This window comes from Melopsittacus undulatus, chromosome 6, assembly GCF_012275295.1.
Source record: "Melopsittacus undulatus isolate bMelUnd1 chromosome 6, bMelUnd1.mat.Z, whole genome shotgun sequence".
NCBI lineage: Eukaryota > Metazoa > Chordata > Aves > Psittaciformes > Psittaculidae > Melopsittacus > Melopsittacus undulatus.
The window spans coordinates 61,865,407-61,883,474 of record NC_047532.1 but is presented as its reverse complement, the minus strand read 5'-3'; the positions used below and the strand labels follow the sequence as shown (position 1 = coordinate 61,883,474).

Below are 18,068 nucleotides of genomic sequence, written 5' to 3'. Positions count from 1 at the left end.
TTAAGAATTCTTCCTCTTAGGAATTACTTATAATATGAAGGATAAGCACAAATATATTCTCTTCCCCTTTATTTGTCTTGTGGCAGGATTCTGCTTCTTTTAAAATTTTTGAAACCTCCCGTATGAGAGGCAATTTGAATGTTTATTCCATTTGTAATACACTGTACAACAGACATGCATCATCAGGTTGTTGAGTATTATCTCAGGTCATACAGTGAGAGAGAATGTCTTTGGTGTACCTTGCATTGACTCCAGGAAAGGGACCACAATCCTCTGGCACTATTATGGTAAAGAATTGCACTGAGCTATCTAATTAGGAACTGAACATTACAGAAAATGGGACTAAACTGCCTCTATCTATTTGTTTGCATTACTGTTATATGTAGGATTGCATGCCTCCTTGCAGAACGATTCAGAAATATATCCCACATTTAAAGGGTTTTCGTTGAATCAGCAGTCACTTCACTCAATGATGCGTCTTGTTATGAAGGCCTTGTTGCTAGTATAAGGATTTTGTTGGTTGATGGTTTGTTTCTCTCAACAGAAATCTTAAGAAGCATCCATAACATAGAACGTTAGTTAGCTTCCAGAACATAGGTGCTCAGTGAAAGTGTATAATAAAAAAGTGAGTATGAAGAATGATTTTGTTAAATCCAGATCTTTGCCAAATCTTGTTTAGCTCCTCAGTCAAAAGAAATAGCTGAAAAAACCCTGTTTTGTTTGAATTAAGGAAGCTGAGCATTACTGCAGCAACTTGAGAAAAACCCTTTTGACTTCCTGGAACTAAAAGAATTTTTTTTTTTTTTAAGAAGTAATTGTCTCTGACATCACTAAACTGCATAGTGAGTTTGCGAGTGGTTAGTTCGGGGTAACAGAGGAAGCAACTCCTTCACAGATAAGCAGGCAGTGCAATGTAGGTGCCTAGTTATTATCCTTTTTGGTTCAAGGTTTGAAGAAAAATTCTTTTGCAGACAGATAACACTTATTTTATTTTACAGAGAGACACACATGCTGTTTCATAAGGATACGCCTGATTTCCAGAAATAACCATGTTTTTGTGGCTTAAACTCTTAGCATTCGGTGTTGCATTTCTGAGACAGGATGCTTTCGTCAAAGGTAGGTAGAAATTAATATTTCTTTCTCATCTTTTAATCTCTGAATGTCCTCTGTAGAAGTAAAACAAATGCAAGCTTTGCAAAGTGGAGGAATAATGTTTTTTTTCCAGAAACTAGAATGCAATTGTATGCAATGGTATCAGAACGTAGAAGATTGACGCATAATGCACAAGGCTAAAATGTCTTTCACGTGGTCATACATGAGAGTTCTATGAACCATTTAGAAAGAAAAAAAGATTTGTAGTTGTATTTGAAAAAGAATACATATAAATCGCTTATGAACGTCTTCAATACAGTCTTATATTTGGTTTGACCACACAATGCAGTACTTTGTTTTCAGTGCTTAAAACTTGAAGAATAAAATCTTCCCTTCCATTTTAGCCACTCCCTGATCTCAGAATCTGGTTACATTTCCTCAAATTCTGATATTTACTGCAGTGGGGTTAGTAAAAAAAATCTAAACATTGTAGGCTAATCTCTATAGTTGGTGTTTTTTATTTTTTTTTTCAAAATATAATTTATTTATTTTATAAAAAACACTTCTTAAAGAGCCTTCAAAGTTTTTAATTGCTCAATTACCTCACTGCAGGTGAGTTTGTCACTTTTAAATTTCTGAGGGAAAGATAGAGCTCAAGAGGTTGAACTTGCAAAACATGTTAGGTGTAACAGATTATGTGAGTAGCAAGAAAAGCAATTAATTTTGAGGTAACACTTTATATAAAGACAAAAATGGATCTTTGTGTAAGAAAATCTTTTATTGAAAAGAACATGAAGCATTCTATGTATATATACCTTCCATCAGTTTTGATAGTGAATATAATTTGCGATAGTTGAGGCAGACACAAAAGCTTTTCTCTAAAGTAATATTCACCCTAAAAAGTAGTTTGAAACATATTCTGAAATGGCAGCAGATTATATGCAGGGCTGTAACCTTTTTTTTACATAAATTGAATTTATGAGTGCTTCTATCATCATGTCACTATAGTAACTCCAGGTTTATACTGATGTAAGCAAGAAAATGATCTCCCTTTAGTTGATAACCAGCTAAGAACATTTGAAGCATGAGCATTAGTTCTCTTGTCCTCAAAGTCTCTGAAGAGAGGCAGCACTGAATAAATCTGATTGGTAGCTGTTGGATACTATAAGAAAACAAGTGAATGCTGTACTGTAGAGGAAAAGAACAAAATTTCAAAATCTCTTGCTTTTCCTGTCCCCATTTTTTTCATTTTTTTCTTTCTTTTTTTAATCTGCTGTCCTACTTTCCATTTTGTCAGTCTTTCTGAGACTTCCCACTGCTCCCTTTTCTCCAGAAAGGGCAGGTTACTGTCTGCTCTCTCAGCCACCTCCACAGTCAGTTGATGCTAACTAACAGAGAGGGCCGGAAGGCAGAGGGGTAGCAGTATTTTATTTCAAGTAATAGTTATTTTCTCTGTCCACACACAGTGGTTTAGCTTTAGCCAGTTCCTCTCTATATGCTACTACTAAACTGAAGAGCCTCAAAGAAATAACATTTTAACTCTTGTCTAGTATGGTTAAAGCAATAAACTGCCTCATGCTGTAGTATCAAGTACTCAATTTCACATCCTTGTTTTCACCATGTAGTTTGGCACAGAGATTGATTCCCCTGTCAGGGTGTCAGAACCTTTATATTTCATCTTTGTAGTGTAGATTTCTCTGCCCCATAGCTACAGGTGACTGGTCTTCTCGGGAGGGGTTTGCTAATTGTGGAGCAGCATTTGGGAAAGGTGCTGTGGTTTTATGGCAAGAACAATTTTCAGGCGCTCGTTAGTAAGTGTTGGGTGAGCTTTGGGACATTAGTTATTATTGTTAATACTACTCTTCAACAGCCTATTGTACCTAGTGATTTTGAGGACCTAACAGGAGGAATTTTAAGGGTGTCTGGCATCTACCTGGCACAGACATCCTATAAAACATCTCTGATTTCTTGTAATCACTAAACCACTTTTCAGAGCATCAAATTAAATTCAAGCAGCAACAGAAAATTTAGGAATATCTAGAGCCTGCACAAAGGCCTGTTCACTATGTAAATCCCCCAAGTAAAAGGCATGTGTCCAGCTGATTATCCTGGTAAGAAATACACAAGTAATGTTTTTTGTGGATGTACCTATACATACCAATGTATGGTACCAGTAAATAACAAATTTGGAGTCCAGTCTGTCCGTCTAAATATTTGCACTGCTGAAACATCTCATTAAATTCATTGGTGTTTTGTGTACTGTTTGTTAGTCTTTCATCTCTACATGGAATAGCTAGCTTTAATAAATCTTCAGTTGCCAAATGTGCGCTTCTTAAAATCTTTAATGTAAGACTGATAACAGAATGCTTTCTAATATCTGAGCTGATCTCCCAATTAAAAAACTTATCCTGACATACCTGATGCAATGCATCTATGCCTGTTTATGAAAACAATCCAACAAACCCTCAAACGACCCAAATGAAAAAAAAAACACTTCTAAAGAACCCAACTAAAAAAACCCCAACACAACAGCAAAGAAAACCAACCCAACACCCTGCCCATCCCCCAGAAAAAAAGCCAACAAAACCTGAACTCATAAAAACCTTCTTGCCTCCATTTAGGAAAAAGAAAGAGTAATGCTTGCAGGACAAACACTATTTTTTTTTTAGATCATTAATCCATCTTCCTCCCCCACTCTCCAAAGAAATATTAGCAATTTGACAGCTTTCAAAAGCTTTCACCCACTTCTGAGCCACTTCCTTCATTTCAGGAAACTAAATAATTGCTTGATAGTTCTGGGTGTGGCTTTTTTTTGTTTTCCAAGTTAAAAGTACCAAGCTTCATCAGGCAAACTGTGCTGGTTTTGGCTGGGACAGTGTGAGGCAAATAAGCTCCATGGCAAGCACAGGAGGCTGTCCAGTAATACCTAAATGGCGATAACAGCTATGAATTCGATCTAGCACGTTCCAATCAAATCTGTTATTACCTCAAACCCTTTGAGCCCCATATTGGGTGCCAAAAAAGGACTGTTGTGTTTTAATCCCAGCTGGCAACTGAGGACCACACAGCTGCTCACTCCCTCCCTCCACAGTGGGATGGGGGAGAGAATCAGAAGAATAAAAGTGAGAAAACACATTGGTTGAGATAAAGACAGTTTAGTTAGTGAAGTACAACCAAAACAAGACATTCATTCACTATTTCCCATTGGCAGGCAGGTGTTCAACTGTCTCCAGAACAGGGCCCCATCATGTGTTACTTGGGAAGAGAAAATACCATAACTCCAAATGCCTTCTCCCCTTCCTCTTTCTTTCCCCAGTTTTGTATGCTGAGCATGACTCTGTATTATCAACACTATTTTCAGTGAAATCCCAAACTTAGCCCCATGCCAGCTACTATGAAGAATATTAATGCTGTCCCAGCCAAAACTAGCACTAGGGGAATTGATTTGGCAGGAGAATAGGTATTAAGGTAGATGAAAGTGAAGTGAAGGCTTCAGAGCACTGCCTCTGTTTTCTTCTTATGGAGGCCACACTGCAGGTTCTAATTAGGACTTTTTTGTTTGTTTGTTTTTTTGTTTTTAATGCATTTGAAGCTTTCTGGAAGACATACCTCAGAGTCCTGCACTCAGGGACCCCTTAATAATTTGAAACAAATTGCCTGCTTTTCACATCTTGCACAGTACCAATACTCTATTCAAAATCAATTGAGAGAATTTGTGTATGCACAGAGATAGAGGCAGTCCTACTCATTTCCTGGGCTGGCCAGATGCAAGTCACTTCTAAGGTGGAAGCCATTCAGTTTCATTATGATGTTGTACCTAAGCCACCAGCAAGACACATGTTAATCAGAGCACAGCAGCACACTAGCATAGCTACATGGTTTCTGGACCAGAATTAGCTACTGACTTAAACCAAATGTGATCTTCTTTACCTGTTCACCTAGACCTGCACAGACCTAACAAGCAGGTGGCTGGATTGGCGATGTGGTATGTAGGTTATAACTGCAGATAAGGCAAGAGATGATGATTCTGGTCTGATGAGTCTTTCTTACATAGCATGGAAAAGATATTTGCTAGTCATTCTGTATTCACTCACATCAGTATATTGACATACTGAGACTTAAAGCTCCAAAACTGCCATGCAAAGACAAGTTCTAAAGAAAGTCCAGCTCTCAGTGGCATGGTATGTTGGAACTGCTTCCTTTAGTTTCAGGTTTTATTTGGTGAGCTTACATTTATATATTTAGGTACCGAAGGAGAAATTGACAATGAGTGGATGAGAAACATTGCATATATAATGAGATAAGGCAGAAGAAATTTGGGGGAGGAAACACGATGAAATGACTTCAAAATGTTCCCAGTATCAGGAATCAAGTTCTCTTTTTCTGACTCCTGTGACCCATTGCAAAATTGCCTGCCTCCCTGGGAGTGTGTGTATGTGTTAAACAAGTAGTCAGTCTCCAGACTGAAATTGTGAATATATTGTATATAGCACATGAAAATTACGCTGTTTTCTTTTGCTGTGCAGCTGTGTTCTGGTATGTACTGTACCATTCTGGGAGCAAGGAAAGGAGAACAGCAGGCCATGAAAATGTTCTGTTCTCTGTTTACGTCTCTGATCTAGTTTTAAGAGTTAATATTCATAAGCATACATCTGGCCCACCAGGAATGCAGGGCAAATTAGCCCACAATGAACTGTCTGCTATTGTGACTTGACTTCTCTTCATACTCATTTAACTGCCTTGCTCAGCATTTAGCTTGATTGTCTCTGCATTGCCCTGTGTTTTGTAGTACAGACTTGCCCTGAGTCTTGCCCTTCTGTCATTTTCCTTTGGTGCTCCTTTGGTGCTGCCAGCCTTGGGGTGAGTACCACAGGGGAACACAGTGCAGGGGTGGCTGCAGAGATGGCACCCAAAATAGCAGGGGAGTGAGAAGCATTGCAGGAAAGTGCCACATGCTGGGCAAGGCCTGCTAGCATGAGTTCAGCTTTTCATGGCTGTGAGTGAACTTTCAAACCCTAGCAAAAACATGTGTTACGGGAATGTAGCAGCTTAGATAAGGCTGGAATGGATGTCTGTGACCTGCCTGGGACAGACATGCCCTTTTGAGCTGGCTGCTGGGGCTCTGACTGCTGGCACTGTCTGTGGGACAGTGATTGCACCAGACCTTTGCTGCTTTCTGCATTGTGTGGAGATGTTCAGTGTTCACATTTAATCATCTTTAATTGTATATAACTAGAAATGAAGCAGTTGTTTCTTTCAGGCAAGCTATGAAGTGCAGAACATCCAATACATTTTGAGGGGAATAATTTGCTCTCCTCAAAGTGCAGGATAGGCTCTGACACACTTCTGTGCAAAAGATGGTAATAAGTTTTAAAGTGGTAAAATTCTGACTTCCTCCTGTAAATATCAAGATTAAAATAACATTCAGTTGTGGTAGCTGGTTTTTTTCCCCTGCAACTTTACTCAGATTCTTGTGCTGTGATTCTCTCAGACTCTCGTACTGTGTCTCCTGATGCATTTCCAGGGTATGCATACACTTGCAAACAGATCTTGTTCTACTGGTGTTTCAGTAACTGCTACTGCACTTTTCCTATTTCAGGCTGCTTTCCCTTCCAAGTAAAGCAGTTTGGGGGCTATAGTGCCAGGATTTTAGAAACTAGCTGTGAGCATTTCATGCCAGCTTATATTATCCATAGCATTGTATAGCTAACAGAATCTACTTCTTTTCTTTTATACCACTACTTTGCAGTACTTTTCTTCCAGTTATTCCCACTGTGCCAGTGCCTTCTCAGCTAGCGTAGCTTTCTATTCCCTGATTTCAAAGACTTCTCTTACAATCTGTCTGTTCTTCATTCATAATCCCACTGCCCTGCACAGAACTCTAGAGGTATCTTTTGTTGTGTGTGAATGACATTTTTTGTTGTTGCAAAAATGTAGACTCCATGGAGCAATATTTTTAATTTCCTTTTGACATACATTCTTTTCCTGACAAAGAGAGAAATAATCAAACTAGCTGTCTAATAGAAAAATGAAGCCATACAATGAAGCTTTCTGTACAACATATAAGGAAATAGTAGTTCATTAAATGAAGCATCTATGACCTATATGAACTGAAAGATTTTAAACTTGGGGAAATATAGTACAATACAGAGCCTTGCCTAAGATGGTACAAAAATATATGGCTAGTAAAGCCTTTCCAGGTTTTCATATATTTTGCAGAAGCTGTGACTAGAATATTTAAGATAGTATTAGTCTCTGAACTGTTTCTGGATGCTTGTGAGTTAAGACATGTGAGTGGAAAAAAGCATAAGATAAATGGCAGAGCATAGTCAAGTTTCTAGAATAAAATCTTAGACACAGATGTCAGCTGCAGTCTAGCCTGTCTCAGAAACCCATGGTGTGACATGTTAAGTCATTTTCATTTCTCCAGACCTCAGTTTCATAATTTGTTAAGTTGAAGGTAGTAATGCTTGCCTACCTTGTTGCAGAATGTAGAATCATAATTCCTTATGTATTCTGAGGGATGTTTCTCTTTTGCAACCTGCAAACTGCTACAGGTTAATCTGAAGGAACTGGTTGTGTATTAAAGTATAAATAGTGTAGCTGAGTAAAGAAAATAAAAACTATGAAACAAGTGACTTACAGTTCTACCTTGTTCTCAGTGCTAAAGCACAGGTGTTGTCAATGGGGAGCTGATACTTTAGTGCTAAGTAAGAACAACCCATACTGTGCTTAACTTCAGCAAATCTGAAATTCTATAAAACATGATCATGTCAAATGTAGCCTCTGTTTAAACCAACATAGCATGAAATAACTGAAGTTGGTTGCATCCTTGTGAGGCACAAGAACAGGACTGCCAGCTTTTGGCTTCCATGATATGTGGATGAAATGAGAAGGTGTGCTTAATGGACTATAGCTGTGAAAAGCTTCATGTTACAAAGCACTGTCCACACTTGAGGGTATAAATATAGTAGTGAGCCTGTATAGTAAATTGGGTGGTTTAGGCATCTTAGTGATAGCATTTATAAATATTGACCAACAGTTCTGGAGAAATGTGGGCCAAGCTGACTTTGTCAGCATATGATTTAAAATTATGTACTGGCCTAAGGAAAGATGATCAGTGCTGCTACTGCAGCAATTTATTTAATCTTGAAATAGACTTACAATGTCAAAAATTAATGCAGAATCACATACATCTTCACCTTAGAGAAATCTTTTGGTTTTTAAGAGTTTTGGATAGAGTATGAAGGATTTCTTCATTCATATCACTCTTTCTTGGAAAAAATAAATTATAATGAAGCATATGTATTTAAAATTATCTATTTGGTCCCTTATGGCAGTGAGAGAATATTGCACTAAGTCTCTTGAAAATGATATGTAAGTTCCCTCATCCGCAAATAATATGTGTGAATGTGCATGCCTGTGCCATGTATCTGTGTATGAGTGGAAGTTTAACTGCCCAATAAGTGGCTGCCCAATAAATGCACAAAAAGACTTGGCCTTGTTTGCAGTTTCATTAATGCTTCTGTCCTCAACTGTGTTGTCTCAACAGAACTGAAAGACTTTTCTACATCCTCCACACACCTGCAGTCTAGTTTGTTAGTCTGAAGTATGAAATGTGGTTGAGGTTTGAGGGAAAAATGTGAAATGGTGGTAAGAAATATGCTTTAGTATAATTTAGCATCACTTCTGATTTTGCTGTCTTAGTCTGTTAAGAAAATGACTTACAAACAAATGTTTCTGAGAGCCACCCAGTGTGGCTTCTCACTCTTAAGAAATATCAGGAATAATAACAAGAAACATCAGGAATAATAACAGCTTAACATGGTGTCAATTTACATACAGTTTAGAAGGTTTATAGTGGAATGGTGCTGAATGCAAGGGAGGCATTTCAAGGAGATGAATGTGAGATCTGTAAAGAGTTATTTATCCTTGATATTAATGGATCAAGGTTTTGTGATACTTCAAAGTTTCATTATATTTATAGGTGGAACTTGCATAAAATCCAATGATGTTTGGCCTCCTGAATTTAGTACTTTATACTTTTCTGAAGATTGGTCAGTTTGGCCATGAGGATTTTTAAGTGAGAGAATAGATAAGTTTCTATATGCAGTAAGATTTATAGAGGCATACTGTATGGAAATCTTGCCTACATATGCCTTTTGAATCAACACAGGATGTATTAAGTTCTCTAGAAATCACAGAAGAGTTCAGGAGAAAAGATTCCAGGAAAATTCTGAGATTTGAGGATCAGATTATTCCAAAACCTAATGAAAAAGCTTTTCTTTTTTTTTTTTTTCAATTCTGTGATTAATCCTGGGTTAACAGATCTGATAAAATGCAGTTTTGCACCACCCTGAATAAACGGGCAAGCATATGGCGCAGTAGCTGGTTTAAGGTTATATGTCAGTGTTGGGGGGAGAGCCATTTGCAGTGTGGAAGTGATTCTGCTCCAGAGATGTCAACAAGTGTGTTGTCATGCAGGAGCATGCCTTAAATGGCAAGGGAAGGATTGTTTGCAAACCACAGCTTCTAAAAAAACTCTCTTAATTGAGCAATGAGGACATTTTAATAACACAGAACATGTCAGTTATGGCATTTTCGGCTGCTCTCTTGTCAGTTTATGCTCTCTGTTTCTCTTTGTAACAGAATTGCTGCTCACCCAAGTCTCACCTCAGTGGTGACGTCAGTGGAAAGTCTGAAAAGGCTTTCATGTGTCTTACAGGGTTTATTTTATCTTTGTGGTCTTTTTAGAGTGTTTTGAATTTTCTTTGGCTTTATATTAGAACAGGAAAATAAAGTCCACCTTTAGTATTTTTTTACATATTGGAGGTATTTAGACTCAAAGTTCTGTTTTCCTGTGAGCTGCCTTGAGAAAGCTGTTTGGAGGAGACATCCCTAGATTTGCCTGTAAGCTCCAAAACACATGAGAACTGTTTTTTCGTAGAAGAAACTGATGAAATTTTCAGAAGGCCTTCCTGTGCTCATCACTGAGGTGATGTGAATGATAGGAGGGTGCAGCTGCTGAAAATTTTTATGAAGTTATGAATACTAAAGGCTTGGAAAGTCAGGAAGGAGCTGTGTGTAGATATTTCTTAAAAAGGAATGGTATAGAGACAAGAGGAAAGACATATCAGGGAAAAAGTAGCAGTAGCATATGTGCCCAGCCAAAGAGCTTGCATAATCTCCTGTGCTATTTATTTACTTTTCTGAGAAAGGGACATGCAACATCTCATTCAAAGCAGCATAAACTGAATAAATTATTTTCTGGATCGAAAATAAACTCTTCTACATAGGTCCATGTATTGCAGGTCTCGCATTTCGTTGTTATAACTTCTTTACGTGACAGCAACTGATGCGCATGTTTCTGGAAGACAACTCTTAAAACTATAAGTGCTGCAGGTAAAAACTCTAGAGTGGTCCAAAGCTCCTTTCTCACTATAAAAAAAAAAATAAAAGATCAGGTCACATACAAAGGTACTATATTTAATTGCAATTATTATTTTCTCCAGCTGTTTAAACCTTTCATTAACATATTACATTCTCTCAGCAGTGAGTGAAATACAGTAAACAAACAAGAATGTGTAGATAATGTGTTACAAACACACACACACATTCACTCTTGTATGGGAGAGCACATAATCTCACCCCTCTGATTTTTAAGTATTGTAGCAGATAGTCTATTCACAGGAGATGGCCTAACTTGAACAGCATCTGTATATGAAAGAGAGGGACCACATTCTGTTCATTTCAGAGAATTTTTATGTTGCTTTCCGCATGTTCATATCTAAGTGCTCATAAATAGTAATAACAATAATAAATTGATTTTGACCTGTAATTGACATAACAGGTTTATTTAGACTAAGGGGGGGAAAAAATCATGCTGTAACTCTTTTCTCTTGAAAAAAAAGCAAGGAGAAAGAAATATGGAACTTATCTTCAGGGTTGCATAGGATGACATCATGTTTCCTGAATATCAGATGAACTGTGTAGACACAAGCTCTTGGAATTGTTTGCAATTAATTCAAGTGTGACCTGGATCCACGTTACAGTATAGAATATTTTTTGAAATATTTATTGAACTTTACAGGGTTTTTTTTTTTCTTTTTTTTTTTTTTTTTTTTAAATTGGTTGTGATTAATTTGCTGGGTTGTAGTTCAGGGTCGTAAGAACTTGGTTTCTAGGTGGCTGCAAGTTTGACTGAAAGGATTTTGTTGTGAAATGCTAAGGGTTTGGAATAGCTGTGTCTGTTACTACAGTAGTTGATGATAAGGTATATCTGTGAGTAGTCTTGAATGAAGCTGATGTATTGTGTAATAACTATTTAAGGATGTTTTTCTGTATATGTTCTTAATCATAACTGTCTTTTTGTAAAATCTGAGCTCTGTCTGTTATGTCAGCTTGTCCTTGTGACAGTGAGCAACCGCAGGTAGCAGGAAACAGGTACATAACCCCACATCCTTTTTAAAAAATCACTGAAGATCTTTTTGGTAGTCTTTGAAAAGCAGTGCAATGGTTGATAGAGTGATAAGTCTTCTAATTTATGGTTGTTGTCAGATCTTTATGGTGTTAGTGGATGCAATTGGCATCTTCAGTGAAATTTTCTAGTAGTTATAAGAGTTAACATGCGGAAAGAGCCAAATGGGCAAAGATCAGTGCTGTGCGAGAGGGAGTCAGGATGTGATGATACACCTATTGCTACCCCGGAATGTCAGATGAAGTACAATGAAACTGGTTTAAGAGAAAATGGATTAAAAAGGATGAAAACCTAATATCTCCAGCATTTCTTCAGTGGTAGCATGAAGAAAACTCTTTTATTTTTTTAAACTAGCATTTGGTGCCTCATGCTCTCTAATTGACCTCATACTTTTTGACAGCAGACAGAACTAGTGCAGAGCTTAGCTCACTTCTGACTGACTTGCTGTTTGGTCCCTTGTCTTCTGTCACCAACTCCAAAGCCAGGGAAGAGCTGGAATGAAGGCCCACAGTGGAAGAAGCTGTGGAATTGGGTAAGATTGTAATTCCGAGCACACTTATAGTTATGGAAATAATGTCCTTCACTTTCTTAGTGATTATATCTGACTCATTTTGAGGGAGAAGCACTCTTGCATTGATTCATCAAGATAGGTAGCATCTTTGTCTCTAGATGAGTGTGGAAAATTACCTGACCTTTGATGGATATTTTGATAAAAGCAGATACATGGGCCCAGGCTGAGTTTCCAGGAAGTGTAGGCAGAATACTAGCATTCTTCCATTTATAACAAAGACTAAAGGCAATTCTTAAAAGGGAGGAGAGGAATTCTGTCTCAGAGAAGTGGCTGAGAATGCCTCCCTTCTCTGGGGAGTAAGCGTATCATGTAGAACGAATGCAGGGGGAAGAAGTAATATCTAGTTAAGAAAATACATAATTTTTCCGGTCAGGAAGGCATCTCATTTGTATCTTAGAACTGCACTGTAGAAATGATTGTAGTGTCCCTTCAAAAAGTTCTTATCTGTAGAAGCTTTCAGACTATGTTGTGAGAGTTTTGCCTGAGAAAATACATCTTCTTGGTGAAACAAAGAAATATAATTCCCTTAAAACAACCATGGAACATTTTTAATTCATGGAACATTATCTTGCAAAATATATGTGTTATTACAGGCAAAAGTATTTGTGGAAATCAGACCATGTGTTTATTTAGTAAGTGCTGCTAAACATTAGCGCTTAAGGGAAATGCAAAAGAAAAGAGCCTTGGGACACATGTTCATCAGAGCAAATTGTCACCTTGTAGAGCTAATATAAAATATTTCTGCTTCGTAAATGCATATCAGTGCACCTTCATAAATATCTTGTTGTAAAAGAGCTCAAAACACTTTAGTAAAGAAAAGTCATTATTCCCAGGGTAAATGGAAACAGATCCAGAGAGGTGATTTCTAAAAGATCACCTGAAAAGTTGTTAAGCATGAAAAATACTGTGGAACTTTTGCAGAGTAAAAAGAAAAAAAAAAAAAAAAAAAGAAGAGAAATGAAGACAGAAGGAGCATTTTTAAATTCAAACTTTTTAGTTGGTTGGTTGTGACTTATTTCATAAAGGATGTAATATCAATAATATCAGTCAATACTGAACAATGCAACATGAGGAGAATATAACATTGATTATTGTGAACAATAAACTATTCATTTAGCGAATCCTGTTAGTCATTCAGCAAAGTGGTAGGAGGCCTGTATATCACCTCAGCTAGTTGCAGAAACCTGTTAAACTTCTTTGTAATGTACTTGTCAGCCTACCAATGGGTGGACATAAGAACTTAATCTGATGTTCAGCGAAGGTTAGTGGAGGAAGACATGAAGGTATTAATCCCTCTTCCTGGGAGAAGATTTCTGTCATGTTCAAAAGAAAATTTCTGCCTACATCCAGGCAGGGGGATCAGATTGAAGCACAAATAAAAGGATTGCTTGGGCAGTTAGAGTAGGCCATAGGGTAGCACCTTTCAGATGTTCTGGAGTATGAGCAAGAGTAAATCAAGAGCAGGGAAATAATGCACTAGTAATTTTGTATCAGGGGTCAATACATTTAGCAGCTGCATTTAATTTTATGATCTCTATATACTGTGGTACCGCAGGAGACAAATGCAAATGAGAATTAAGATGGTCAGGACTACAACAATAGGCCTTAATGAGGCAGATTTCTGTGAAAGTTACAATCTACTCTCCTTGTAAAAGAAATCAAAAATCAAAACAGTTCAGCTGTGCTTGTGATGCAGACTCCGAGTCTATGTCCTAGGTCAGAGTGATATATCTCTTTGAGTCCTGTTTCAGTCTGTGCACATATAATAGCATTTTCACTGGAGCTGGAAGGTGTTGCAGAGTGCGTGGGGTTGCAGTGCTGATGCAGTCATAGAGGCAGATGAGAAGACTCACTACAGGAAATGTGATCGTTAGGGAAATGATCTGTCATGAAATTCATTGTAATGCCACATTTCAGAAAAAGAAGTGCTTCAAAGCTTTTAGCTAAAAAACAAACTCAAAACCAAATCCCCATGACTTCTCATAGTGAGACAGGAGATTTAACTCATAATAAAGAATGCTGGGAATGACTGAAAGTGTGTGACGCTGAGCATTTGAAGTGTTGGATGTTGGTTTCTTGTCTGCAGGTTCCATTTAGAAGCTTCACAATGCAGTTGCTGGAGAAGAAACCAGACTGCAAATAGATCCTAGCTTGCTCTCTCTGCTCATTATCTTTGTGGTACACTTGCTTTTCATATGCCTGCTGTTGTTACAATATTCAAAATCCTTTCTGGATTTTAGTTTTTTGATGATTCTTTCCTAAAAATAATTAGATTTAATATTAGTTAAGTATTCAATGTTTAAAATCTTTAATATTGCTTTTGATGCATTTATTAATATAATGATCAAATTGGTGAGCATTAGACCAGCTCATGCATTTTCCATAGGTGAAGCCATGCTATAAGGAAAATAGAGGAAGTAGAAAAGTTTCCTTAGAGTTTCTTAACTTAGACAGGAGTTATCTGCGTGCTACAATGAAAAAAAAAACCCAACCATGAGGTTTAAACATCATACAGTACAGATACTCCAGATGTGGGGGAGTCAAAGGATTCTCTGGAGATGCATGGGTTGTACATCTTCTGCAAAACCCAATGCCACAGGTGTTTCAAGGTCACATCCAAGTCCGTAGCACTTTGTAGTGCGAGCAGACTAGTAATCTATCAGAATGAACTGTCTGTATTTCCCTATATATGTTTAATCCATGGTATGAACCCTTATTTTCAATGGCATTTATGATCTTTCTATCAGGGCAATTTCATTGAAATCAACTGATTTTTTTTTTCTACTGTTCTTAATTTTTGTAATTCTCTTAAGCAGACAGAATTATTTGTTTGTTTGATTGTGGGGTTTTATAATATTTAAAGAAACTGCTTCAATAGGAATCTTTTTTAAAAGCTTCATAATGCAAGTTACGAAATAAAAAAAAAATTTATAAGGAAGATGTGAAATGCCCAGGTGTAAACATCTTCGACTGGGTCTCTTCTTCAGGTAGTAATATGCTCTAAGCTGTCCAGCACAGCCTTGGCCCTCTGGACATCCTGAGAGACATCCTGGCACATGTTGTTGCTCCCTTCCCTCCTGCATGTTTAGGCTTCCTTCATGTAGTAACCAGAGTATGGCAAATGGGGGTGCTTCCCCTTTGTTGTCTGTATGCTTAATCTGGACCTGTCACCTTGGAAGTGTTTACAGGTTTGTTGGTATAGAGGTAGTCATCCATTTCTATCAATGCGTAAGGGTGAAATCTGAGTCTACTTGGATGCCTCTTACCACACTGTGTCCAAACCTGTTAGGCAATGTATAGTTTTTACAGTGATTGCATTGCTCTCGTTGCAGTGAATCACCACTTTTTCAATAGGGACTTAGTTTAATGTCATGTTGTGATACTTTTTTACAGAGAACATATTCTACTTTAAGAAATCCACAGGTAACAATGTACAGGTGCAGTAATTTGTTTTTACGTCCATCAGTTTTAAAATTGGCCTGAAAAATCCTTCTCTGTTCTTAGTACTTTGGAAGTGCACAGTAATCAAATTTTTCTTTGTGAGGACAAGGCATGAATTCGTAGAGTCTCACTGCAAATACTACTAAGTTAGACTGGAAAATGGGCATACAAATAAGCAAACGTAATTCACTCGATTGCATTAAGCTTCCACTATACCTGACCAAAGGACTTGCACAGTTTAAGACATTGGTAGAGACTTACCATGAAGAGCTCCTATCTTATAACTAGGTATTTTGAGTTAGTCTTATATAAATCTGTGGGCAATTGGTATTAGAAAGTGAGAGATGTGAGGATGTTACATAAGTGCAATGTCTTGCAAAGAAATATGGTATCTTCTAGGTATATTTTAAACAGTGAAAGTTACATCTCCCCTGAAATCCCCAGTGCTATTTCTGCAGAATATAAGCACTAGTGTTCTCTGGGACAAGTGGTGTTTGGAAGTTGGCACTAGGATAAAGCATTTTAGAATGAACTGAAAGAAAATATAAAAAAAATTAACTGAAATACTAGAACCTGTAAGGAAATTGTGTTAACACACTGTGCAAGTGTGTGCCTGAGCCTAAAAGGAGAGGGAGCTGTAAAGCCAGAGAGAAAAATAAAAGCTGGCTTACGAGTGTGTGTTTAGATACTAGAGGTTTTCTTCTGAAGCTGGAAATCCATCTGAAGTGATACTAACTAAAGATATTATCAACTGCCACATGTAAAAGTCAAAGTAATTATTACCAAAATGAAGAAGAAATTAGTTCAGGAAATAACATAAACTGTAATAAAATAACAATTGATTCTAGCATATGAGAAAAGCTATGAATAACTCAGTGGGTCTGCTATATTGTGAAAAACTAATAGGAGCAATGAAACAGAAGACTAAAGGTCCCTTTTTACAAAGTTTTCATGAAGTTGGCCCCAGAGAGATTCCTGTTCACTGCATGAAGTTGTAAGGCAATGTCAGAAACCAGAGTTGGCTACAGTCTGTTAGTGGTGTGGGAAAGGGGGCATGGCAGTTTAACAGCACAGGGTGTTTGCTACTGTGAGCAGTGGGAAAGAGGTGTGACCCATTGCCTCTTTTTTATCTTGATGCTAGATAGGAAAGAACTATGCATAAAGCTTGTAGAAGATGTTTTCAGGAAGTAATCTTCAGAGCGGAATGATGTGGAATTCACCCAAAAGTTCTTGAAGGACTTACAAGTGTGAACTTGCAATAAAAATAGAAACCAACTCCCTAAGCATCGGTTTCTATTGAGGTAGTCAGTGTTGCTACAGTAATTATGTTTTTAAAGGTGACTCTTTGGACTTCAGTTCAATGAACCTTCAGTAGTTAAATGATACCTGAAATAGCAATAACAGAGCTAGAAAAGGAAAAATATTTTGGATGTTTGTACTGGGCACCTCAGATCATCCTGATCTAGGACAGTCACTGGATCTTCTGTATACAGTGTAATGCTCATGGAAGATAAACTACAATCAATCTTATTTCTTAGATAATTGTTTCATCCTGTGATGTACTGCGAGGCTTGTGTCATTGTAGAGGCTGCTTTGTGTGGTGCTTTGTAACTGAAGAAGCATGCTAAAAATGAAAGGTGATGCATTAGGGCAACTACACTTTCTGGTAGTTTAGTATTGCAAAAATTTTTAAAATTATGTAGGCTGACATGTTAATATTTTTGTACATTGCTACTGTTGCTGCCTTACCTCAGTTGAGGAAGTTTACTCATTTGCGGGTTGACAGGCAATGGGAATGAGAAAGCGTTTGCTTACAATGCAAGCTTAGAGCTGGTTTGCTAAGTACAGACCAGTGCTCTGCAAAGTGGAGATAAAATTAAGGCACCCACATCCTGTGACACCATATAGTTCTTGCAGGCTGCCATTTACCCAGAAATTGAAAGAAGTCCATTAGTTTGAAATGCTGTTAAAACAGCAGAATGCTTGACTAGTTATGCTTGATTTACCTTATACTGTGTACAGTTGCAAAGTGTATCTTGTGAATTAAATCTTCTGGTGATGAAACTCAGTCTCTTCCTGGTGGTGTCAGAAGAACAGCAAAAACCAGCTCTGGATGCTTGTTTGCCATATTAGTCTTGCAGGTGAACATGAGTCTGTTCCTGTAATTTACAGCTAATCCAGCTCTTGTACACCTATAATCATCATTTGCTGTTAGTTCCTGTGTCTGTTATTCTTTTTCAGAAACTGCTAAATATGCAGCTTTAAATAATTTTTAAAAATCCAACTGGGTTATATTTCTGGAATAAAAATGCATTTCAGATGGAGTTGTAGACTAGGTGAAAATGAACATTTTCTTTTAATTCTTGTATTTGGCAGCAATAATGGTGGGAACTTAATTTCTTATTTAACTTTACCAAAAATTATTGAACGAGACTGACTGCATCTATTTTGGAAATTCTTTATCATCTGAAAAGAAACATAAATTTT

The 18,068-nt window shown here is 37.4% G+C and overlaps 1 protein-coding gene across 2 annotated transcripts in view; it reads left to right on the top strand.

The window, feature by feature from the left end:
• The first annotated feature begins 870 nt into the window (after positions 1-870).
• Positions 871-18,068, top strand: part of PTPRC (protein tyrosine phosphatase receptor type C) — a 60,121-nt gene continuing 42,923 nt past the window's right edge. For both annotated transcript variants that reach the window (XM_031054764.2, XM_031054763.2), the window contains exons 1-2: positions 871-913; positions 999-1,116. In XM_031054764.2, coding sequence (XP_030910624.1) covers positions 1,050-1,116 — 67 coding nt within the window. In that variant the 5' untranslated portion in view covers positions 871-913; positions 999-1,049. The remainder of the gene's footprint in view (positions 914-998; positions 1,117-18,068) is intronic.